General features: G+C 45.7%; 1 protein-coding gene and 1 long non-coding RNA gene across 2 annotated transcripts in view; one reads left to right on the forward strand and one right to left on the reverse strand.

The window, feature by feature from the left end:
- The window catches only part of LOC139049109 (uncharacterized), a 335,411-nt gene that overhangs the window by 107,126 nt on the left and 201,552 nt on the right, over positions 1-26,733 (forward strand). The gene's annotated exons all lie outside the window — the stretch shown is intronic.
- The window catches only part of LOC139049101 (somatostatin receptor type 2-like), a 143,463-nt gene continuing 132,928 nt past the window's right edge, over positions 16,199-26,733 (reverse strand). The window contains exons 2-3 of the mRNA XM_070524317.1: positions 21,968-22,225; positions 16,199-18,929 (exon numbers count right to left, since the gene is read on the reverse strand). Coding sequence (XP_070380418.1) covers positions 18,873-18,929; positions 21,968-22,225 — 315 coding nt within the window. The 3' untranslated portion in view covers positions 16,199-18,872. The remainder of the gene's footprint in view (positions 18,930-21,967; positions 22,226-26,733) is intronic.

The following is a 26,733-nucleotide window of genomic DNA, read 5'->3' on the forward strand; positions in this document are numbered from 1 at the left end:
AGACCCGCTCCAGTTTATCAAAAAATGCTCCTGTAAGCTATATGCGGTAAGTTTCTGTCGTTGTAACTAAGTGTTCTGGTGTATTGAACTCTCCTTATGTAGCAAAAATAGATAGATAGATAGATAGATAGATAGATAGATAGATAGATAGATAGATAGATAGATAGATAGATAGATAGATAGATAGATAGATAGATAGATAGATAGATAGATAGATAGATAGATAGATAGATAGATAGATAGATAGATAGATAGATAGATATAAACCGTTGGACATTGCAGGGTTAGTGAGACCACTTGTAAATATCAACCGGACTGCAGCTTTGTCATTCTGGCTTAGGCTTGGCTAGTGGCTTCTTACGCCACCGTGCGCCGTGCGCAATTCTGTGACATCAGCAATTGTTAAGGCGCACGCGCGTGTCGTTGTCAAGAAGGCTATACTAATACTTATTAGCATTGATAAGTATTATACTAATAGTATTAATACTGTGTTAATATAACACACAATATAATAATATTAATACTAGTAGTATTAGTATAATCTCCTTGGTCGTTGTGCGCCTGCGTTTTGTGCGTGCGTGCGCTTTGGCGCAGGAGAGAGTTTGCTGGTCACACGCGCCGGACTTTCGCTGGCCACGAAATCGTCCCCGGACGCAGAAATAGACGCACCATGTGGGCAGGTCCTTTTAACGAACTCTCTCTCTAAGTGCGCGCGGATTTCGATTGAAGGGAAACGACGCGAGAAAGTGGACTGCTCGGACCCCCTTTGCTGCACCCATGCAAATGAGGTGGACGGGAGGACATCGTAGCTTGGCTGTATACCGAATTGAGAGTGGCGTTTCAGTTTTCGGGGCGGAAAAAACAAAGTACAGTATGCGAGAAATGCTTAAAAATAGCGCAAAAGCATTTTGTGCAACAGAAGCCTGCAATTATACGCTCGGTGTGTTATCGAGTGCGAAAGCTCAGTGTACTCAAGCAATGGCAGAAGAATGAAAGCAGACGACACTGGCGATCCCTGTGTCGTCTGCTTCCGTGAAGTGTACTCACGTTCTCGCGCGCACGCACATTTTGTAACAGCGCAAAAAAAAAAGACAAGACACAAAGACAGGGAAGGGCGCACGGGACAATCCATGTGTCTTGTCTTTTTTTTTTTGCGCGGTCGTTACAATATGCAGCAACAACTCGCCTGACTTTTTCATCCTGTTGCGTATACAAAAAAACGCACGCAAACGCACGAACGCGCGAGCGAGTGAGCAACACTTATCGATTTAAAAAAAAATTATACCAAATGATGAACATTTGAAGTTTTTCCGTTTTAAAAATGTGGCGTAATACAGTGCACCCCCTTCCTGTGTGCAAGCAAATATTCTTTCATGCATGACTAAGCATAACGCGACTAAGTGTTATAATGTCGCACGAACCTATGTATATGTGATGCGGCTTATGTTAAAACGACGGTGGTATTTTGTACGCCGTCTGAGCAACGTTGACACATGTTCGACCTGGGTCTGTCGCGAAGGCGAAGCGATAGAGAGTCTTGGATTAGGGAGCGCAAGCCACTTGCGTCCCCTAATATAAAACTCTGCAATGTCGCACTGTTACTAGGTAGCGTTATCTGCTACGAGGAAAAGGACGGGGGGGGGGGGGGGATGTGGAGCAATCCTGGAGGTGGTGCCGTCTAACGCAACGCGTAAATTCGCTATAGCTGTCACGAAAGAAGCAGTCTTGCGTAATAGCGATTAGAAGAAAAAAAAAGCGATCGTAGCCTAATGGTTACAACACCGGGCTGCTGTGCTCGAAGGCAAAGAAAGGTTCGATCCCAGCATCGGTCGCACGTTCGTTTTATTAAGGAGGCCCGAAATTACGTGAGACACCTATCTACACAACTGACCTGACAACCTAACCTATCTATCTAACCGCCATGTGCCCTGGAATCGGCCAACAACTAGTCCTGCGCATTAAAAGAAAAAAAGAATATATATATATATATATATATATATATATATATATATATATATATATATATATATATATATATATATATATATATATATATATATATATATATATATATATATATATATATATATATATATATATATGTATATATATATATGTATATATATATATATATATATATATATGTGTATATATATATATATATATATATATATATATATATATATATATATATATAGAGAGAGAGAGAGAGAGAGAGAGAGAGAGAGAGAGAGAAGGTGCACATAACCATGGGCGATGATCGCCAATGCAATTGAGCGAATAACGGAATGCCGTTGCCTCGTTAAATGAACGATGCGCACGGAGGCGTGTGTTTGGTGCAGTGAGGTTATTTGGGTAGCCTCCGTTGTTTTATTGCGGAATTACACGGAAACGAGAGCCCTTAACTAGTAATAACATCAGTAACGGTAGCACAGACCGGGCACACTCTACCACACTGTAATACGGAAATTTTCAGACGACCCAGCGCTTTCGAGCGGCAGGCAAGTGCGCTTTGAAGAGATCTACGGCGTGTTTCACGTAACGCGAACCGAGGATTAAAAAAAAAAGAAAGGGGTTTGCCGCATCTGGGTGAAATCAACGGCAAATGGTATGCCTTCATGTGGCGCTCCTCGATATGTTTTTTTTTAAGTATTCCGCTTAATTAGTCGATTAACTGAGATCGATTATTCAAAATTTTTAATATTCAATTCAGGGCCAAGTGCGCCTCCTTACGTTGTAGAGGGGGTCCACAAACGACCGACACAATTTTCTCTGGCAAGTACGTGCTGTGGGGTGATTTTTTTTCTTCTGGCTTTTGGAGAAGGCCCTCGGAATTTGTCATGAAACCACGTGACTGTCCTCGTGCGCTATCCTGTTGCAGCGCTCTCAACCGCGCGCTTAGTTAATGAACTAATTAAGCGAAATATAAAAAAACATGCTCTAAAGATTGCCACATCACCGTAACCCATATGTCGTTTGTTTCATCAATCAATCAATCAATCAATCAATCAATCAATCAATCAATCAATCAATCAATCAATCAAACATTTCAGTATCAAAGACACTTGGTAGGTGCGGACAGAAAAGCCATCTACCAGGCTTGACAAGGTGTGCACCCCCGAGTACTGAGGAGACAAGGCGCACGATAAATACAGCACGTCAACAGAACTAAACCGAACGCTGTACAGAAGTCAGGTGTATTAATTGCACGGTCTTAAATCAGTTGCTGCTGTCATAAATACAGCTGCGGTTAACCACTTTCTGATTTTTTTTTTACATCCCCGGTTCAAGTTACGTGCGTGAAACACCGTGCTGTAGGCGTTCGGCGCGAACGGGCCCAGCGACACGCTTTGCTTCGGTGCTTTTGTATCGCCGGTAAAAGCCCGAACATGGACCACAAGAGAAAACGGGCGAAATAGACAAACAAAGCTATTCAGTTAGAAAGAGAGAGAGAGAGACACGCTGTAGGCGTCGGTGCATGGAACACCGTTTATCCGCTCGACGTCCCTCGCAAGTCGCGTGCCCGTCGAAGCGCTCGACGCGTGTAAGCGCCGTGTCGTTAGACGCGTGCTTGCGACACGACCCTGCTCCCGCAGCCGGCGTCGATCGCGCTTTTGCACAACACGTAACTTTGCCGAAAATCCAGAAAGGCCCATCACTCTTTCCGACAGAACCCCGCCTGCAGCCTCGCAGGCGGGCCCGGTTTCTTCTCTTCTTATTCGAGCAATGTCGCACACGCACGCACAAAGCTCGTTCGGACGGCACGGAATGACAGATTGGGACGGGGGCGGGGGGGGGGGGGGGGGCGAAGGGCAGTGCACAGGGTGCCCGAGTGAACCGTGACCCGAGGCAGTGTTAGAACGTGGTGGCCCGTGCGTGTGGCCTGCAGGAGGCTCTGCCTCCGGCAAGGAGCGAAATCAGGAAAGAAACAGTTTACGATAACTCAAAGGGAAGCTCATTACTTTTCGAAGCGAGATCGTGATGCCTTAGAACACGCACCTATAAAGCGAGATACAAGAAGGAAGAAGAAGCATGTGCTTGCTGCGTTAAAGCTATAGGGAAACGATGGAGCATGTTTGATTAGAATGTGAAGACGTCTGCCGAGCGCTCGATTTAGGCACCACTGGCCTCCTTGAAGCCCTTGGATTCAGCGAGAGCAGTGGAAAAGTGAAGACGTCCGCAATAGGGATTAGTAAGAGGCGATAGGAAGATCGGTGGAAGAAAAGTAGGGAAACGACACAAAATGGAGACGTCCAAGGGAAAGTTCGCAATAAGGGATCAGAAAATTGGGTTGTGGGACTTCATAGGGTTTTTCTTTTATTCTTTAACCTAGGTAGGACATTAGGCAGTATAATAGAAGAGCTCGGTGGCGCAACCCACCGCCCCATTCCAAAGGGGACGCTCATAACATCCACCCATCCAACGCTGCGCAAGTTATTCCATCGTCAGATCAAGCGCTTCCCCTGCTTCTCTTTCCCACACAGAATGGAGAATATAGGCGAATTGGCAATTAAACTTTCACAGTGCTCACCTCCTTCCTCTTTCTCCCTTTCCCTTTCCCCCTTTGTTGAGCAGCAAACCGGACGCTCGTCTAGTTGACTTCCCTGCATTTCCGCCTCCTCCTCCTCATTCTCCTCCTCCTCCTCCTCACCACCATCATCATCATCATCATCATCACCCCTCTCTCTCCTTCTCTCTATCTCTCTCGAAAGCGTGATACTACGACAACGCGGTGACGATGCCGCTACAGTTCGCGTCAATGCAGGCAAAACGCGGGCTTCTCCGCGGTCGTATTGGCGAATACTGATTAGGAAAGAAATTTGCGTAAGAAAAGGACGCCGCACACACGAAGAGAAAAGAAAGTGTCCGTCGTCTTTTCTTTCTATTTTCTGCGCTAATTTCTTTTCCTCATCGCCAGTACAAGATCAATTAGCCCAACAATTGAGTCCTCTGGCGCAGGCGAATGGACGAGTTGCAGGGTGTGACGTCACAATGATGATACGTACCGTCGCTGTTTTAAGTAACCACAGGCGAATCGCGCTTCCTCAGGGTCGCGGACGAGTAGACAAGCAGCGGAGCGTGACGTCACGAACGTGTGGAGGCACTGCCGTCGCAAGTGGCGCAAGCGAAGAATGCTTTTCCCGCATTCGTAGCCGTAAAGACAAGACCTTCACGTCAATAATATACGGTGGTGCTGCACGGAGTCACAGTCAGTGCAAGTACAGTTACGTAGTAACTTCGTCCTTACTCTAACAAACTTAAAAAATTATTTATGTGAAGGAATTCTCCATAATGGTATTGAATATGTCGGCCTTCATAAATGATATGACATCGCTTCTTTGCTCGTTTATCTGCACTGTTACTTGCGGATAGACTACGTAAGCAGCCTCTATCTATACAACAGCTTGCTTCTCTGAGTTTTATTGTGTTAGCATTCTTTGGGTACTTCGTGCACTTTCCGGGGTCTATGTATCTGTCTCTGTATGTCGGTACCTGACCGTTCTCCCGCCTAGCTGGGTCACTGAGTAGTCGGTGTTCGATTGGTTAGCGGCATGGAGCTCCTGTGCTGAGTATAGGTTTTGCGCTGTTAACACCAGGCGATATGGACGCCATCTATACAGAGCTTCTGCTCTTGGGGAATAAAGGCGACACAGAGACTCGGCGGCGAAAGACAGACAGTAATCTTTATTAACCGACATCGAAACGAATGCACCGTGTCCCCTGAGCAAGCAGCGAGGGGCTGTATAATAACATTGGTTTGTGTGCTCGTGTACAGAGTTCTCAAGTAGAGCTTGTACCAGCTGGCTGTTCCGTCACGCAGGCTCGCTAAGTGGGTCAAGGCTAACCGAGGGCCGTCTGCTGCGCGGGTTTAGAACAAACAGAGTTATTTAATACTGTAATATTTAATACTTCGTTTTTAATACTTTATTAAAGGGCTCTGGTAGGAAAGTTATACACTCTGTGTTAGTACTGCATGTTGGAACAGGCATATTGTACAGCCGTTATCGTGGCACAAAACGCCGAGTTGAGACCGCGTGTCGAAGCCAGCGAATGTTTTGGCATAAGTTGTCGCAGCACGCCTGAGCAACATCAAGGTTTGAAATGTCCCGCTAGCACATGGCGAATGCACACTCACACATTATATGTAGTGCAAAATGTTTTTCACAAAACAGAAAGACGCTCGAATTGCACTTCTAAGCGCCATCCTCCAAGTTCCTATTTCTGTGACCGGGCGTGAACGTGGCGAGGTATTCTGGTCGTGGCTGCTAACGAAGCAGACGAAATGGATATCAGATCACAGCCGGCAATCACTTAGCGTGCATTTCACTGTCATGCGTCCCCACTCATGTTTAGACTTGACCGGCGATAAACTTCAAGGCCGAGATGTGCTTATTCGTCGGTGTCTCTTTTCGTGAATTAACCAACAAAATGGGTGAATGCTGCGAAGCGATATGATGAACGATACTGCACAGATCGTTAACTAAATGAGTGCCGCAGATCGCTTGATGAACTCCAGTTTCACCCAGCGGAGTTCTGCAGAGATCAGCATGATGTCAGCGGACTTTTGTGACGTCCGCGCCTGAAGACGGGGTTGACAATTTGGAACTGGCGCGTCGCTATAGTGAATTCGGAGGCTTGCTTAGTCACCGGATGCGTTTTACTCGCGCCATTATTGACGACAGGACGTATTCCGCGACTTTCGCGATTGAAGCAGAAATTTACTGCGATAAATGACAACGCAGTAATTGCTTGTAGCAAAGTAGGGCAGTTGATGTCATCTACCGAAGTTACTGATTCAGTAGCGGTTTCCTAAAACGAAGACGAATTAGCTAAAAGTTTCATGCCAATACCTGTGCTAGCGCAAGAGTTGATATCTTTTAGTGCACTATATCGATCGGCAGAAAGTGCCGCCGAATAATTTAGCACTGAGAAATGTGGAGTTGTTGTGACTAGCGGTAAATTGACTTTAATGAAAAACAACATCGGTGGCGGACGGGGTCTTATAACGAAATTCACAAATTTTGTGCACTAGTGCTCTTCTTTTTTTTCTGCGAGAAAAACAGGAAAATGTCCTGCATAGATAAACCAAACACCGCTATGTAAAGGAGGAAAAATTTCGCAATGTTACACTGGTTTCTGTAACTTACACGCGGTGCTTATTATCGCAACGCATGTTGAGTTTTCTTTAAAGATCACCAATTATCTGCTCACTATTAACGAAGACATTTGCGAGGAATGATTTTGGCTAGCCGTATCATCTGTCTAAGGCTACCTGTAATTAATTACGTGGTCATAGTTTCACGCTTGAGAACTGCACCAGCATTAGACCCTATTAAAAATTTAATTTGTCCAGGACGGAGATAGTATTTGCATTTACTATCAGGCAACAAAACACTGAAGATACCATTTCGCTATTTCTCTACACCTTGTGTTTAGTCTAAAAATAACATTTTATTTTGCGGGCCGCCCAGATGCCTTTCTTCATAGGGCCCTGTGTGTGCACTGGAGAGATAACGATGTAAGTTTGTTGAGGCTTCGAGATTTCTGGTCTTTTAGTGAAAGTGGCGCTCAGATAGGCACCAGAATTTCGTACTGGTGAAGTTAAAGACGTTGGTGCAACGCCCATGTTAAAGACTTGACGAATTTCATTACTTTAAATACTCGACGAACCAGCGGCGTTACAGGAAACACTCCACGTACGAAAAGCGCACTAACCGTCCATCTTGCAATTTCTTATTTCTGGAGACAGGTTCAACGCAAATGCGGTGCAAAAAAATTTCACGTGACCTATGGTTGTCGTAATAAGAATTTCCCGCCTGCTCTACAGATTTCCACTTTGTTCCCGTCTAGGGAAAATTGTGCGGATACTAATACAAAGAGCCAGCTGTAGAGTGGTATTTTGACTTCTTTTTTTCCTTAGACTTCCTATAACTACTGTATATTTCATTTTTTCTCAAGTGACGCAGACGTCGAGAATCAACCTTCTGTTTGTGCCCAATGTCCGAAACCTAATGCAATGCAATAAAAAACCGCTCCAGGGTAAAATTGTTCGAACCGTTACCCGTACAATATGCCCGTCACCAAGAGTACGTGTGCTCTGGATATCACGCAAAAGCAAAAAGTGAGACGAAAAGGGTAAAAAAAGACTGCCAACAGACGCCCTCGCAATGAAAGAAAATGGCCGATAGTGCTTATTTAGAGACGACTTAGATATGACAGCAGACGGCTTAGGGCCTGCAGGAGACGACTTAGGGCTCACAGCAGACGACTCAGGCGATCGTCTGGGGAGCGTACTTGTTAATGGAGAGCACAGTGAAAGTTCCGCAGATAAACGAGCAAATAAAAGCGCGGAAGCAGACGGCCCTCGTTGGAGCAGCGCTTTGAGCCTCCCACTTTCTTGCCTGCGTGTCTAACAAAGAGCGCGGATTGTAAGTATACAAATAGAATAATTAAATGCAACGGGGAAGCCCACCCACACATGGAGCCCTTTCCCGTTTCAAACACAGACACATGCACGCACGCACTAACACGCGCGCACGCACACACACGCAAGCACGCACGCACGAACACACAACCCCCACAAAAAAAAAATGAGGCAGCACCAATGGCGGGCCCTGAAAGGCCGTTTCCGGAAGCTTCGAAACTGCCGACTCAGTTAACGACTTCGAGGGCGTCGCAGGATGTGCCCAGAAGCCACTTAACCGCCAGACATGTGCGTGCAAGTCTGCAGTTTGAGCGCGGCTCGAGAACTCCAGACGGAGAAAACGCGAAGTGTCTTAGCTGAGTCGACAGTTTCCAGGCTTTGAGCAGACGGCCGCTGCAAATTGTCGTCTGCAACGTGGTCCTCCTTGGCTTGCCTGCCCCCTTGGCTTGGCTCGTGTCGAAGGATTGGGTCGCGAACATGAGCCCGTCAGATCCAGAGCTCTTTAATAACACCGATTGCGAAACTCCGGTTTGAAAAGTACTCTTTTCACCAATGTTACTTCATTGAAAAAAACAAAAAGTCACGCATAGAAGTGATGCAAAATGAAGAAAGCGCTTTTTTTCATTTTACCGCCAACAAGGAACGCGAAACTTCGTTAGCGCCTTATTGTTGGGTTAGTATTCACTTCAGTTTTTAACCGCGGCACCTGGTTAAGCAGAGGCATAATTAAAGAGCCCTGGTGAAATCTTCGACACAACCAGCTACTCTTTTGTACGCTGTTTCGAGGGTAAAACGCTTGTATGGCGAGATATTTTTTCTTCTATGTACGCACTTACGCAACTACGCCCACCAGAGCGCGCGAACATTATGTTGAGCTATATGTGAACCACTGATTCAAACAATTTTGATAAACATCTCTCTTTTTATCGTTCAGACCATGGCTCAACAGCGCCCAGATCAAAACAAGAGAGCTACGCTAAATGTTCACCACACAAATATAACCGCGAGCAACATTTGGAACTCGTATACGATGACAAAACTCGTCAGTCCGAACAAGAACTATAGACTTTTCGTTTGTGTCTCTTTCTTCGCACAACTTCGCTTCGTTCTAAGGTTCAACGGTCACTGCTTAACGGCGATGCATTCGGGTTATCCCAAAATCGCTCTAAACAGCCGACGATGCGGTTTGTGAGTGCTCATCCAATTTGCGAATGTTTCTCCCCATGTTAGCCGGGGCATGGCCTTCGAGACCACCTACGCTGTTACACACTGCCTGAATCTCGCAGGCTATATTCGGAGTTGCGTTATTCAAATGTAAGCGTTTTAGATTTCGCAAACCGCACTGACTGACTCCCTCCCACTGAAGATTTTACGACAAACAGCAATCCAATCTTTCGCCGTCTGCAACTGCAGAAGTGTGAGTTTGAGCCGAAAATGCTTCGCGAACAACGTAGCTATCAGACGGCGGTTACAACGAAACGATGTCCGGAAAAAAAAAGAAAATATACACACTGCAACATTTCCAAACTCCCGCGACAACATTCCCATCGGTATATACGCTGACAATTGACCAACGAGTACAGGTGCTGCGACTTGCACGGCACAAACTCTTTTCGCACTGCTTTGTGACATAAAAGACGGGTGATACACATTTCACAGGCTTTCCTTCTCATACTGCGTCGTCTGCTACTATTACGCACAAGAAAGTGCAATCCAGACGATAATTCATCAACGCCTCTCCTTTCGTTTGTCAATAATATGTTGTTTTTTTGGAGACGACCCTCGCCGATAATCAACACAAACAGAAGCAAAAGCACCCGACTGCTACATAGACGCCGGATAACACCAGTCACAGTGGAACAGCTATTAGTACCGTGTCAAAATTTAGCTGTTTGCTTGGACAGCTCTGAAGAATGCATGCTTGGTAGACTTGTACGTACCGAAGAATAGCCTGCGGATATTTTCACCTAACCTGACCAGAAATTATTACCTGCACAGCGGTTAGCTCTTCCAGGTGCGAAACTTCAATTGTAGAAATGTGTGTTCTACACGCTGTGTATAATTTGAACCTCATATTTATCTAGGCACTGTACCTGGAAATACTCATTGCTCATCAAGGGATCTCACTGACTTTTGAACGTGTCCCTCTCAGGTCTGACTTTCAAGCCTCTTTGGTTAGAGCGTCTTTGATATTCAGGGACGCTAAATGTTGTGCGCATACACTGTAACGGTTGTTGCGAAATAAAGAAAGCTATATTACTCCGTTCCAGACATCAGTTGCGAAGCTGTGGAGGCTAGAGAGGCTTTCTTGCAGTGCCTGCGTTCGCACTTAGAAACAGTTCGATTCTTTTTGACAGCAGCTGTGACAAACTGTTCGTACATAGGTTCGTTATCGAATGAAAAAAATAGTTTTAAACATTAGAAACAAACTGTGGTATACGGCTGCTATAATGTTGTTTTAGATCAATTGGCTGGCTTTTCCTCGTTTTCCTTCTGGGCTTTCTTATTTGCAGCTCGTCACGGCAGCCTCACGTGCATGCTCGCGTCAGCAAAATGCCTCCCTGGCTCAAAGCGAAGCACTGACAGAATGCGCGGAGTGATACATTTTTGCTACCGAACTTCTTGCACAGCGTCCACAGCCTTGCACCTCATGTCTGAAGCGGAGTAAAGGTGCACCAACAATGGTCACGAAGGAGAAAAAAAAAAGAACGCTATTGACAGGATAGCAGCAAGAAGCTACAAATAATACTTATCCGGGTTGCCGAAGCATTAAGAAACTGCTGTCGAATAACTGATGTTTGCACGGTTGTCAGCTAGCGTTGTGGTTAGCTTCGTTAGCACAGCGAGTACCTCGGTAAGGCAAGGGGAAGGTGTCCCATTACAGGAGCAGGAATAATTGAGCTTCAACTGCAATCACTTCTCTGCAATGCTTCATTTAGAGCTTTACGCTACAGCCAGGTCGTTAGTACCTTTTCGATTTATAATTTCCCCCTCCCGTTTGCTAATTTCCGTCAAATTACTTCTCCCAAAAACGTAGGCTCCGAGATCTCCAGAGAGCCCGTCGATAATCTCGGAGGTAGTGCGCAATGGCTATTTGTCGCACCTTCGTGCGCGTAACAGCAACAGACGACGCGCTTCGATCACGAACACCGGATGGCTGAAAGTCGAGCCAAGCCGATTTCTTAGCTCTGTTCATACAAAAAACACACACACGTGACATCGACACTTCTCTCACTGTTGTCACGACACGCTTTCTGGGCATACTACGCGGCAAAAACATTTTGGGAGCTAAGCCACCGTAGTCAGATGAGTCATGAGGACGCCACTTGTGTATAAAAAAAAGTTAGAAAAACAACACTTTTTCTGATATTCGTAAGTGCAGCAAGATAACTTGGTACGCGCTAAGTTCGTGGCCCATTGGACTTCAACGTAAGATACTCATGTGAAGATCATGCTGATACAGAAACAGAAGGCGCGTATGTTATTCTCCCTATGCTATTCTCCCGCTTATGTTCAGGCTTAGCGGAAGATAGTACAAATGAAGTGATTGTGACTCCTTATTAGCGTGTAACGTTAACTCTATTTTCCGGAGTTCTGAACTCCCTGAGGAAGGAGTCTCTTCACTCGGTCTGAGCCAAGCACGATGAACTCACATCAGTGGAATGACTGTGCTTAAAGGGAAGTGTGCAAAGTTTTGCAAATGGTGTTAAATGTGAGATGAACCCACGAAAGGAGTTCTCAGGACTCAATTTTTTTCTTATAGTACGCGTATTTGTGGCGGAACCCTCCACTTCCCTCCCAACGTGACCAAGCGTTCTCGTAGTTAAGCGAGCGAGAATCAGATCTTCAAATTTATGCGAGTATAAATTGACGGCGTAACTTCAAACTTTATAGAATGCAATTTTAGGTATGGTCAGTTTTGGTTGATCGCTGAGGGATTTTGACCAAGACGGGAACTGACTTTAATCCTCGCCTGTTGTATAAACTTTGTCGTTTAAGTAGCATGTTGAAGGCCGGGGGGAGTGAGGGAGGAACACTGAACAACGAACAGTTATCCTAGTGAGCACTTCAGCTTGAGACATCGCCGCCAGACATCGTTCAAAGTTAAAAATTTCTTCCGTTGCTGTGTTTCGAAATGCTCACCATGCTCGAAGTTTGAAGTATATAAAATTAGCATAAAATTCATTCGAATGGTGCATTATCAGGTTTTGCATGTGCATTCTTGGGCGAATATTTTGTCCGAAGCAATACGGGTGCACTTACAGAGAATCAATGGGAATATTTCTTTCGGAATCATGTATGTAGTAAACTTCTGTGTATTCGTGTTTGACATATCGACACCCTAATGGTGAAAGTTTGGGCAAAGTGCCGGAGTTTACTTTGTGGTATAAGTAAGCGACCACGAAATTAACATGGTCACGTGGCCTCAAGGTTGACAATTATTTTAACGCAGATTTTGTCATATTTGTTACTTCAATAATACTCAATAGAGACATACACGTCACAAGCCTAGTCTCTCATTTAGCTCAGGCCCAAGTCCCAGTTAAAAGACACGGCAAAAACAGAAACATTCATTTGGGAACCGCTGAGCAGATTCGAGTGAAACTTGCTGTACTAAAATGAAAAAAATAAAAATAAAAATTCGTAGTACAGCATTTGAAAATAGACATTGTATTTAGATTATGTAATGTTAAATTTCAAAAATTCAACAACAGAGACATTCCGGCTGATAATATCTATTTCCAGCACTCCGCTACAAAAAAAGGTATCCCAGTTCTGTAAACCTCATTTACTGTTACGTCAGAAGCCGACAAATCTTTTTCGTTCACATATAACTTGCAACCGTTATTTCGCTTGAGGGAGTTTTGGGAAAGTCTTTTTGACAAGTTATCCACACGCTTTATAGCCATCTCTAAATCGAAATTCCACTTCCTATAGAATGTTGTTATGATTCAGCTTTATCTCTTAAATTAAGTAAATTTCATTCAACCCGGTTCCTTAGTTGTATATCGAGAGCATTCCTACGTTTCATGTGTAAACAAATCGAGAAAAAATGAGAGTAGGGCCCCGAGCTAACGCTTCCTATTAACACCTCGATTAAATGTACACGCCTTTGGCACCTCATGACTCATCTGTTGTTGTTGTTTTCTGAAAGTTTCTTGATGTGCGATTCTGGACAGTTGCCTTGCGCACTCGTGACCAGGACACGACGTTGCAGTGTAGTTAATGCACCGCACTATCAGGCACAACACAGAAAAAAAAAAGAAATAGAGAAAAGCAGGACGTGGTGCTTCGAGAGAGAGCCGGCATCGGATGGCACATTTATAGCACCTTGAGGAGGAGGGGCTTGTCTTTAGCGAGACTCATTGTCCATACATCTACACAACAGTAGCGTGCAGTCTCGTGGAACGTACGAGGCAGTAATTCCGTAGGAACACTATTTTCTGCTGATTGGCAAAATAACTGCTGTGGGACACGTCTTCCGCTGCGCAACTCTGGGATATTTTTGTGAAGAGAAGCGCAGTTGTCCCCTTGAACTGAATGAAACCTGGCCATGTCGAATTGACTTCGATTCGACTTGACTACGAGTCGGCTTCGACTCGGATTTTACCTCTTCGACTCCCTCTGTAAGTTGGAACGTCTGCGACTTGAGTTTTATTTTTTTAGAGCATTCGGCAGGGCAAAGCTGACATTTCGGACTGCCTGTGTGAATTCGACCCGTTTAGCTGGAGCTTTTCTTTTGCTTTACGGGTCTTGTTGACTAGGCTTCAAGTCGACTTGACCGGCTGGACTCGACCTGCGGACCCGGCCGTTTAACACTTAAATTTCGCCTTTCGAGCCTCGTCGAATTGACTGCGAACTGGCTTAACCCTTGAAGACTCGCTCTACAAGAGCGCCTCTTTATCACCTCAGTTTGAATATAGGTGATAGCTTCATCACCTGAGTTTGTGCTTTGTAAATCAATGGCGAGGTGTCCCCAAAGGAAGACAAGAGCGTGCGTTAACGTTATCGAGTGACGTTATCACGTGCAACAAGCCCGAATTACTGCCGTGCAAATGAGGTTATCGGATAGGATAAGATTTAGCGGAACACCATTACATATATGTGAGGAAAGCTAATAGTAAAGTCGAAGCACCTGTTCATTGTGTAGCGCGCCGTAATCGAGCTATCGGTAGAATGATGATGAAGTCGTTTACTGGTATCCTGCGTTATAACGAGTTGTACGTCGCAAGGGGTGACTGTCTTAACGAGGTGCAGACCGTGTCTGAAAGAGCGATACCTACAGGAGGCGCGGAACCCTGTTTAGCCAAGCACCATGGACGAGCGCCTACGTATAGGGATAGAAGTGCAATTGTAAAGTATGCAGGTATAATATGCACAAGGCGAGGCTCGCTCGCCTTCAGTGTAAACAAGCACGGCATCCGAGATCGGACAGGACAGGGCGTCCGTAATCTCGGAAGCCACGGTATACGTGATTATACCCTGTCCGTCAATTTCTTACGGCTCGCGCGAAGAGACTCGCACACTCCTGGGGCACGTTTAACGCTAACCGTCGCTCGTGCCATAAGTCATAGTTATAAGTCTCGATGTGTGTCGCAGACTATGACACCGTGAGAGGGCTCACCGTGAAGAAAGTGCTATCTTAACTGTGGTCTCTCTGAAGTCAAACTCGACGGGCATATCTACAATATCTGTGGCCTCCCTCGCACTATCGCAATACGCGTAACGTGTTTGTGGGTGCGATGATAGTGGCGTTAAGGAAAATGCAAACTTTGTGTCGCGAACACGTTCATTGACCAGGTTCGGGCTCCATCTTGTAATGGACTTACAACGAAATACGAGTCGCGCACGGGAATGCGGTTGCACTCAAACTTTGCGACGATCTCCGTTCTTTCCGTGGTCTCGTCGCCATCGGCATCAATGCCCCTCGGCATAACGACTACTGCACAAAACACTCATAATCATTATCATCATCATTGTCATCGTCATCAGTGTCATCGACGAGTCGAATGCCTGCGGCGTGACACTCTGTCGCTTCGTATTCACAGTTGCGCAATACAAGATGAGCTTGCTAATGACTTTCGCGGCACCCTGAATATCTTGCATCACCAAAAGAACGAGCGTTATAAGATGGCGAAACAAACCCTACTTGAAGTCGATGGAAAAGTCTGCGGACTGTGCAAATTCATTGTCGTTGACACGAGCTTTAGCTCAAGCGCGGCACGCGAAGCATGAAACGACGTTCCGTTCTACAGCCTGACAATGAATCGCACCTGTTTTCTCCACTGTAGAGGTCTAACACCTTCATTTCTAAAACCGCAGTTCCTGCGACTATCAGTGTGCGCCAGCGGGTGCAGTAATGCATGTACGTAAGTACTTATGAAATACTTGTGTAAGTACTTATGAAATAATAGAATTGCTAGCATCGAAGCCATTAGGTATGGGAGAAAGACGGCGACAGGTGTACGCCCCTGTCAAAAGTTAGTATAAAATAAAATCAGTTGTCTTTCTGTTGAGTTTCTGTTTCATTTAATCTACTTTTTTTTTAAAGTAAAAGATGCCACTCTCTTTTTTTCTTGCAAGGGCGCACGGTACACGAGGAATAAGCAGCGCGAGACACGCTCTCTCTCTCTCGAAGCACCACGTGACACTGGGGACGCACCACGTGACACTAGGGACGACCACGTGACTCTGGGGACGCATCACGTGACGCCGGGGACGCACAGCCGCGTGCTGCACAGACACACACACACACACACACACACACGCTCGCTCGGCTAGTTCACTCACGAAGTCTTGACAGGGCGTTCTGGCGTTCGCTAGAATCGCCGAAAACAGTTATGGTACAGTAGCAGCGCTAGAAGAAGAAGTAGGGGGAAGGAAAAACAGCTGTTTCTTTTCTTCCCACATCACTGAATGGGAGGTAGAACACGACACGTTCAGTGTTCAGCGTAAGATGGCCGCGGCAATGGCGACCTGGCTGCTGTGACGACGCCTCAGTTCTTTTTAAGACGTTGGCCCATGCGACTTCCAGCGTCGTCCTCCCGATTTGTCGACGAGGCCTTGAAACCGTGACATATATGTGTGTGTGTGCGTGTGTGTGTGCGTGCGTGCGTGCGTGTTTGTATGTGTGTGTTTCTATGTGTGTTTGTGTGTTTGCGTACGTACCCGTTCGACTGACAACAAGGAAACCAAAAATAAAAGAACCACGGGCAACGTCAACACACTAGAACGCCTGCCCCGCTCTTGAGGACAAATGTGCCGAGGGGCCAATTTCCAGCGCGCATCTCGTTCTACAGGCGACACACACGCTTTCAACGACAGGGCACGGTCGAACATTTACCGGGCACGTAACGGGCAGTCACACTGGCAATCAGACTTTAAAAAAAAAGAAGAGAGACGGAGAGAGAAACTCCGAGCAAAGAAACAAGCGGAACAACGAGGTTGTGAAACTTTCCGCACGAATACGACGAATCAACCTGTCGCAGTGGCTTGGTGCAGAGACTGAAAAGGGCTCACACACACACATACAAAGAAGAAGGAGAAGTAAAAAAAAAGAGCGATAACAACTCCCAGATGCCCCAGTGGCGAAAACAGTTCACACACGATCACAATTCTAGAAGGAATAGCGGCAACCACTATCACGTGTTTCTTGTTACGAAGCGCCCTCTACGGCGTACCAACGCGTGAACCGCGCAGATTGGTCTTTGGTTCAAAAGCGAGAGCGAGAGATATAGATAGATATATATATATAGAGAAAAACAAGTGGCACCAAAGTGGCCGCAACAATGGCGACCAGACTGATGTGACGACGCCTCAGGTCTTTCAGCGTCGTCCTCACGACTTGTGGGCGAGACTTTGAGACCGTGATTAAGAGGTTTCTCGGGAGTCGACGACACATTTCGGGACGCACAAACACACGCACTGTGACGCACATCTCACCGGAAAAAAAGAAAGATACGAAACGGGAACGCCACGGACAGACGGTTGTATATCGCGTCGTGGGGTGGTGGGGTGGCGGAGAACTCTGAAAGATCTTCCGCTTCGGTGTAGAACAAACATCACGCGCGATGGTCCAGGCACGGCCGCTGAATAAAAAATAAAATGGCCGTGGTTCAGGTAAGGACAGCGCTCGTAGTGCGAAGAAGAGTTACGAGTTAAAAAAAAAGAAGAAAGAAAAGAGAAAAAGCCAGTATAGCGTTATGTACAAAAGAACAACGCGTAGTGCGAGTAAAAACGGTGTCAACTATGTACAGACAATCCGCGAGTTTTGTCGTCGTGGAAACTGAACAGGCGCAAAAAAAAAGCGACAAACGCTACAACGACGTGGCATTCTGCTAGAGAGGAAAGCCCGAGGCATGTGTAAGTAATACTGTGGACCAACGTTGCTTTCCTCGCGAATCGCAAAACAGAAAGAAAACAAGAAGCTACGAGATTGCGATCGTCGCGGCGGAAGTCGTCGAAGAAGTGGATTGGCGCAGTTTTGTCTCGGGTATACGCATCGCTGCTCTCCAAGACAAATAAAAGAGAGGAAAGCCTATATCGCTCAGGTCTGTCTACAGTAGCACGCGCGATGCTCGTGAGCTTGCGGGGCGCGACGTAGGGTCGCAGCCCCGTCGTCTTAACCACGGCCTCAAAGCTGAAAGACACGAGCCTTCGAGCCATATATAGACACAGCCGAGAAAGGAAAGTGTGTAAGCTGCGTTGAAGGCGATTGCCTCTTGCGTGTACACCGTGGGCAAGTCCACCGTCGTCTGCTCGTGACCCGTCCTGAGGTACACGTGGACATGGCATCCACTGTTCGGAAGGGGACCACGCTGCGGTGCACGACTTGCTGATTAAAAAAAAACAACGCAGCACTGTCTTACGATTCACGAAACCCTGAGCCCAATTTGGCGCGTCGAAGACACTCCGGTCGCTGAGTGGGGTCGTCACTTCACAGATCACGTGGTTTTCGGACGCTGCTTCCACGCCGTCGTCTGCCGCGGCGCGACACAGCGCTAGGCCTAGCCGGCGTGTCGACTCAGGAAGCCGAGGCGCCGTTCTGTACAAACACACACACACAAAAAGAAAGTTCCAAAGCGACAGTTGTTCGCCATTTCTTCGCGCAAGTGCGGTCTCCGTGTACTGCGCAGGCGTGTTTCAGTTTTTCTTGGTCGCAGTCGTGGTCGCGTTGAGCTCTCCGCCTATGTTTGAGCAGCGTGTCGGGTCGAGAGAGGAAGCGAGGGTCCATCGTTTCGGGTCGACACGACATGGTCGCCTCGCGGCAGCTTGGAGGCGAGGATTGGTTTTTTGTTTTGTGTGTGACGCCAACGTCGAGTTGTAGGAGTTGAGGTGTCGCTCTTCTTGAAGGAGTGGGCGCGGTTTCTCAGCCACGAGTCACGTGATGGTGCGCCCGATTCGTGACTTTCAAGTGAAAGGGGACGGATGGGGTCGGGATCTCGTCTTAGTGGGGCACGTCGACCAGCGGACCCAGTAGCAGGTGCTCGGCTCCTTGTTCACCCTGGAAGCAAAAGCGTTTCGTTACAGATTAGCAAAGGCCCCGGGTTACTCAACATCTCGCAAGACGATATCACCAGAAAAATGAAAGGAACCGAGACACCAGCTAAGCAGACAGCACAACGGTTCCCATGCAACCATCTTGTGCAACTATCGAGAAGGTACGCACAAACCGCACTCGAGTGAACACATTCAGCAACTTTGCAAGGAGCTAAGTCAACCATGTGCGCCGCCGATGGTTACGTCGACACGCAATATAGACGAGGAAGCGAGAGGACGCTTTTAGCCGCAATACGCTTATACTAACAGAGTCGAGTGCTTTGTCCACAAGACCAACATCCTGTCCCCAGCGCAGTCGTCCATTAAGGCCTCGCCGTAGGTTCGGGCTCCATTACAGCCTCTTCAAACACAACGGCAAGTCCGTCTGATATTCCAACCACACCACAGGAAATAGAATATATTTTCCAAATTTTAAATCAACAAGCGCAGGTCTTGATAATATGCATTGAAATCAAATCAAGCTAATAGCACACGTAATCTAAAACGTTCTCACCCACCGTGGTTGCTCAGTGGCTATGATGCCGGGATGCTGAGCACGAGGTCGCGGGATCGATTCCCGGCCACGGCGGCCACATTTCGATGGGGGCGAAATGCGAAAACACCCATGTACTTAGATTTAGGTGCACGTTAAAGAACCCCAGGTGGTCGAAATTTCTGGAGTTTTCCACTGCGGCGTACCTCAGAATCAGAAAGTGGTTTTGGCACGTTAAACCCCATAATTAAAAAAAACGTTCTCGCAATTATTATTAACGTAATGTTTAAAACGGGAACTTTCTCACAAGAACTAAAACAAGGTAGAATTACTCCAGTATTCAAAAAGGGTGACTGTGCCTTGATTACTGATTAAAGACCAATAAGCGTTCTACCCTTTCTCAGCAAAGTTATTGAACGGGTGGCAGAAAAGCGCCTAACTAATTAACCATCTAGATTTAGTATTCTTTCACCATTCCAATTCGGCTTCCGCAAGGGCTTTTCAACCGAACTTGCGCTTATCGCCCTAACTCAACATTTAAAGATGGCAATAGATAAGGGCATGTGTGCTGGATCAGTATTCGTTGATTTAACTAAAGCCTTCGATAAAATCAGCCACCGCGTTATATCCTTCAAACTTGAACATGTCGGCATAACAGGTCCTCCTTTAAATTTAATACAACATATTCAAAAGTAGAACACAAATAGTAAGAATTAATGTTGTTCTTTTTAAACCGGTGATCGCAAACATTGGCGTACAACAGGGATCCATAATTGGCCCACTCTTGTTTTCAATATATGTTAACGACCTACCTAATTCTCTGCTTTCTCCTAACTAAATTCTTTGTCCAGAGGAAACAACTATCTTTGACCCTGGCATTTCTGTAAGCAACCTCGTTTCGAAACTTAGTACTGACTTAAACAACGTGTTAAAATGGTACATTGCTCCCTCTCCTCCCTCTGTGCCTTGCACGCGACGGAAGACAGCGCGCTTCCTTCCCGCTTTCCTCACTTGCGCGCGTGTGATTGAGCCAGGCTATCGTCGGCTCATCCATAATTGGCCCACTCTTGTTTTCAATATATGTTAACGACCTACCTAATTCTCTGCTTTCTCCTAACTAAATTCTTTATGCAGATGAAACAACTATCTTTCATTCTGGCACTTCTGTAAGCAACCTTGTTTCGAAACTTAGTACTGACTTAAACAACGTGTTAAAATGGTACATTGCTTCCTCTCCTCCCTCTGTGCCTTGCACGCGACGGAAGACAGCGCGCTTCCTTCCCGCTTTCCTCACTTGCGCGCGTGTGATTGAGCTAGACTATCGTCGGCTCATCCTCGCCCGCTTTCACTCGCACATACAGCACACGGCGCGCAGCGACGATGTTTCGCCCCTGGTCTTTATACGGGACATCACGGCGATGCGATAGCGACGGCAGAAATGCGTCTGGAGTCCCCATAATTGTTATCGCAATTAAAAGACATGCATGAGACAGATAGAGACACACATCGATTGACAGATCGAGAGAGAAAGATGGATATTAAAATGAGTGAGAGAGATGGTTGTTTAGGTGGTCATGAGACAAACAGAATAAACAGATCGATCATATCTATCTATCTATCTATCTATCTATCTATCTATCTATCTATCTATCTATCTATCTATCTATCTATCTATCTATCTATCTATCTATCTATCTATCTATCTATCTATCTATCTATCTATCTATGTGGTTGTCTCGTATCTATAGGTCTGTATGGCTGTCTCTTATATATATATATATATATATATATATATATATATATATATATATATATATATATATTGACACGTGTACTTACCTTTATCGGGCGACCACGTTTAGCCGCCTAACAAATGTTATCGCACAGCGCGGGACGCGCCTGCATGTATCCGAACTTTCTGGAAAGTTATCGATGCTTCTATCCGCTGTCTGTTGTCGCCGAACCTTGTGTTATCTGATTTCATCGCTTGACGCGAATGGTGTAGAACATTGTAGAAGGCATGCGGGTCCCAACGATTAGTCTGGAACATTCGATGACTGCTGTAGAAAAGCCGACGCGCTTGACCCGCTGATCAGATTTACGACGATCGCCGACTGTGGTCGCCGCTCTCGTTGTGCTTTAAGTGTAGCGTGTTTTGTGGGCACAGGTTCGCCCAATAAAAGCTAGTTTTTGCCGTTCACAGTATTGCTACTGTGTTATTCAACGTCACCACCACGTGACAATATATATCTGTCTGCCTGGCTGTCTCTCACCTATCTGTCTGGTGGTCATCTATCTATCTATCTATCTATCTATCTATCTATCTATCTATCTATCTATCTATCTATCTATCTATCTATCTATCTATCTATCTATCTATCTATCTATCTATCTATCTATCTATCTATCTAATCTCTGTGTGTTCGTCTGTCTGTCTGTCTCACGTCTACCTATCCACCCCGATCGTCTTTCTCCTTTCAAAGCCCTAGGCAGGTGGCACAGTTTAGCACCTGTTCCAGCAGGATGCTCCCTGCTCCGGACGCCCCCTGGCCGGCGCCGTTGGCGTTCCTCGCGCCGGCCACCGTGTTGTTGGTCGACGGCTCGTTGAGCAGCATCGCCGCGGCGCCCGCCGTCGTCGTGCTCGTGGGCCTCTCGCTGCAGCATGGCCCGGCCGACAGGAGGCGCCGCCTGCGACGTCGCTTCCGGCGCCCTCCTCCTCCGCCGCCGGCCTCGGACGAGCGCCGGCTGCTGCCGTCGTCGTCGCCGCACTGCACGGAAGCGATGAGGAGAAGCCGCCTTAAGAACCGCGCAACAAGCCAGGGCACTAACGTGGAAATTTGGGCTAGTTTGTGATTAATCGTCACACCTTCCTGGTGAAGCAGCGCACTGACACGGACACGGCGAAGACACACAAAGAATGCTTGACAATCGGCAGAGCAGGCTGTTTCAGTGTAGTCTGGCCACAGGAGTTGACTGCTGCACGCTTATATTGGTGCAGTGTACACACACGGTATCATCTACTGCAGCCGTATCTTAGTTTTCTTGTTGTAAAATGATCGATTTATCGCCGATGATATTTTTTTATATGCGAAGGCGGACCTGTAGTCAGGTTGTTTGTAATGCGTTTACCGTGCTCTTGATTTGTTTACCAAGACAACGTAGGGTAAACTGAAAAGAACACTAGAAACAGAAGAAAAAGTGTGGGCAAGTTGTTAACAAAAAAGAAGACAAAGCATAATACCTTTTGCTTTCTTTTGTCTTTCATGTGAGCCTGTGTGGGAGAACTCGTAGACGCATTATCATTCATGCTAGTTGTAGAACTATGTGGCATTCTGTCTTTGAGGTATTTACCGCGTATATTGCTTGTTTGATCGTTGTGCGAAGTGGTAACTTTTCTGAATAATCTTTCTTCGATATATGTAGCACTACATGTAGTTAGCTTATGTGAGATTTTTCTTAACTATGTACTATTTCTATTCCTGCACGTTTTTTTGCTATAACCAAATGACGTCAGAAATTTTCGTGATACTTGAAGAACTTTTCGCTTGAAGGACTTCCATGAAATTGTTGGAGCTAAAGTTCTGACGTTTTCCAATTAATACTATAGAGTTTATAAAGGCAGCTTGTGGGGCTTGTATCGTTCAGTTTTTTTCGAGCCTCGTCTTCAAGTATTCCCCAAATGCAGCGTATTTTGCTGTCTGCGAACCACCATAGATCAGGGAATAAGGGGCTAATGGTGCTTTTGGTGGCAGTACTCGTTCCATAGCCAAAAGGGTACGTCTAAAAGGCGGAGTCATTGATATCCGTGGATAACCTATGAACTACGTAAATTCATTCATGTTCGGGTGACGCGTGGTTCCCACACTCGAGCCATCGGTCATCGTTGGGTATATGTTTCAGGTTTATCCTTTACGTGCAACGAGTCTCATTAAAATCGGATCAATGGGTCACGAAAAAAAACGATTTCTCTATTCCCGTGTATTTATTCAAGTGATTCCGACCTACAGAGTCTTTTTAATGAGAACAGTTGCGTTTGTCGCGTGTATTTCAACCGCGGAATCGGAATTGGCGCATCTCTTTCGTTCCCTCGTCCCTAGCTACGTCTTCCCACGAAAGTTTATGAACCGCATGAAATCTTTTACCCTAATCATCTTGAGTAGCGCGCTAGGCATATAGTTGCAGTGATATATCCAGCTCTCATTAAAAGCATCCATCTCTGTCCCACTGCCCAAACATTCTATTTTCCTAGGCAGCGCGTCAGGCGCTTCATCCGCTGAACTGTACGAGAGACGGAGCTTTTAATGAGAGAGACGGAGAACGTTAGCCAAGCCCCAGATGCCTGTCACGATGCTTCAGACTTCTATGCCCCTGAGTCATGAATTATGATAAACTGCCGATGAACGGCAAATTAATTCTGCGGAGCAAAGTGAAGGAAGGCTCATGAAGGAAAAAAAAATAAATTGTCATTCTCCGACTTGTAGCACGAAGCTACCAAGGACCACTTCTACGGACTTTTAAGGAAGAAAGCTTCGCAGTTGGGTCCGGAGCGAATCCCGGACCAACGCCTTTCCGGGCTGGGCGCTCTATCATCTTAGCTTATGGAGAGACTAACAGGTCGCATAGCGAGGGCGAATTAATAGACAACCGGAAGCACAGGATCACTATAAAAATATGTCAGTCATAAAAGATTATTCGGTAGGTTTTTTTTTCTTGTTACCTTATCTATAAGTCCGAATATTTATACGGTGATTACATCTCGCTTTAGTGTGCGTTCATTCATGTCGCTTTTGTTCCCCCATAATAAATGAACCACCTGTTCAAAGCCCACGCACAAGTTAATTATTGGCTGGAGGCATAATGAAGAATTAAAACAAAAACAGCACTCCTTCAACATTGCTGACGGAACGTAGCCCGTCGAACGTCCCTTCTGACACGGTGATGGGTTTAATAATGTGCACACGCGTAGTAACACAGAAAATATTGAAGTGAATTTACTTTGGAACTACGAGCAAGCAGAGAGTTCAACTCGGCCCAAGTAAAACGTCAGCGCTTCTTTTTCTTTCAGTTATTACACGGAACTGGCAAAAACAAGTCGTGTACACCAACGTGTACATCGTTTCCGAACGGATGAGGGTGAATGCCGTTTCCATATAAACGATGCAAGCTTTCTTTTGATGCTGTCTAGTTCATACCGTCTGGTGATAGTTTCCGGATTGCGAGGCCTTTTTAAGAGGAAGCTTTAGCTCGGGCCCACTCTGACGCGGCCTATTCAAATACATGTAAAACGCAAAACAGCTTTTCTGAGATAACTCCTGGGCAGATTTTAATGAAATTTCATGCATTTGAGAGAGAAAGTTAAATTCTAGTGACTGTTGAAAGAAGGAATTTCGATTCACGTCCTGAATTCTGTTAAAAAGATTTTCACAAATTCGAAAGTTACAAAAATATAAACGCAAGAAATTTACAAATTCATAGCTCTGAATTCAAATCAGATATCGCGGTTATGTAAACCGCAACCACTAGATCATTGAAAGCGGACAAATTCGATAAGTCATTTTATATATTACGTGAATGTGTTACGTTGTTTACAAGGGATCTGTAAAAACTGTATTTCCATATTACTAAATTTTTGTAGATTCGTGTGTAACATATCAATTTCGTCCGCTTTAGATGTACTATTATATGCAGTTCACACAATTGTGTTATCATTTTTCGTTGCTGACTTACAGAGTTGTAAAATTATTAGTTTCGTTAATTATTTATTAAGTAAATCATTAGTTTTAAAAATTTTCGATTTTTGCCAATTTTAATAAGATATTCACGACACAAAGAAAAAATTTGAAACCAACAGTCACTAGATTTTAAGTTTTTATTTTAAATGCAAAAAACCTCGTCAAGTTTGGTGCAGTGGTTGCCGAGAAAAATGAATTCTCTTTTTACATGCATTTAGATAGGGGAACCCGAGCTAAAGCTTCCTCTTATTACAGGTTTGCACGGGAGTCCGCCTCTTAATTGCGGAGAGACAAAGCAGTCGATGAAAGAAACAAACACCGCGAACGCATGAAGCTGGCTTCGACGCAAAGCAAGCGCGCTTTGCTCCAAAGAGGTGCTGCACACTGCAGCTGGCCTGCCTTACAGCGAAGCAAGCTTCTGTGACTCGCAGGTGAAAGGTGCTGGCATCCGGCATTGCGCTGGGCTCCGGCGGCTTTCCGCGCCGCATTTGCATTAACAATGGATCAATCAGCCCGTACATGCACTCGCGTCCACTCCTATTCGAATGCGCGCAGGGAGACCAAAGAATGCGTGGACGAATGAGTGATTGAGCGAGCGAAGCGGAGTTGTAATCATGTGGAATGAGAAATAGCACCTTCGAGACCGGCTATACGGCGAATCGGTGTGAACAGTACAGTGCGTACACTGTCTAGGCGCTATACGAAAGTTACGTGGTCGCGGTGCTGGTGGTTGTTATGGTTGCGTTGTTGGTGCAGGAGCTGTCGGCCTGGCAAGTCTGCGCAGCCAATCGTTCCTCCGTTTAGAGTGCCAAGGATCGGTGACCCTTAGCCACGAAATACTCAGTCCCGTAATACCACGTAAAAAAATGTCGCCAAAGCTCATTTAACTCTACGCGCTATCGTTCAGGGAACACGAGATATTGTACACGCCGGTGTAGAAAATCCTATTTCGTTCACTTCGTCTAATACATACTTGTCTTGCTTTAGCGCATCTCAGTTTGAGTATTAAGGAACAGGGACAAGTGACAGGTTAGCGCTAACTCCCAACTGTGAGTTTGAAGTTAGCGCTCATCCTGTTCTCTTCATCCTCATTTTTGTTTTGCTTTAGCGCATCTCAATTTGAGTATGAAGGAACAGGGACAGGTGACAGGATAGCGCTAATTTCCAACTCTGAGTTTTAAGTTAGCGCTCATCCTGTCACCTGTCCCTGTTCCTTCATACTCAAACTGAGTTGCGCTAAAGCAAAACGAGAATATGATGCGCCAACTTGCCCATTCAGCAATACTTATCAAATACCATATTTGCTCCATTATAATGCGCTCTCGATTTTAACAGAGGAAGAATTTTATTCATTCACTAAAAAAAAACACAGCAACAAAATATACAGAAAGAGGTCCCAAAGCTAAAGGAAGTAGGGGGCCTATTGTTCTAAATAAAAAAGGCAAAACAAACTAGGGTAAAGTAAATGTAGCAAAGATGTAGAATTGTTAACATGTACTAATGCAAGAAAACAAGTGAACTGAAAACACAGTTTAACGCTATCC

Source organism: Dermacentor albipictus, chromosome 8 (assembly GCF_038994185.2).
Source record: "Dermacentor albipictus isolate Rhodes 1998 colony chromosome 8, USDA_Dalb.pri_finalv2, whole genome shotgun sequence".
Lineage (NCBI taxonomy): Eukaryota > Metazoa > Arthropoda > Arachnida > Ixodida > Ixodidae > Dermacentor > Dermacentor albipictus.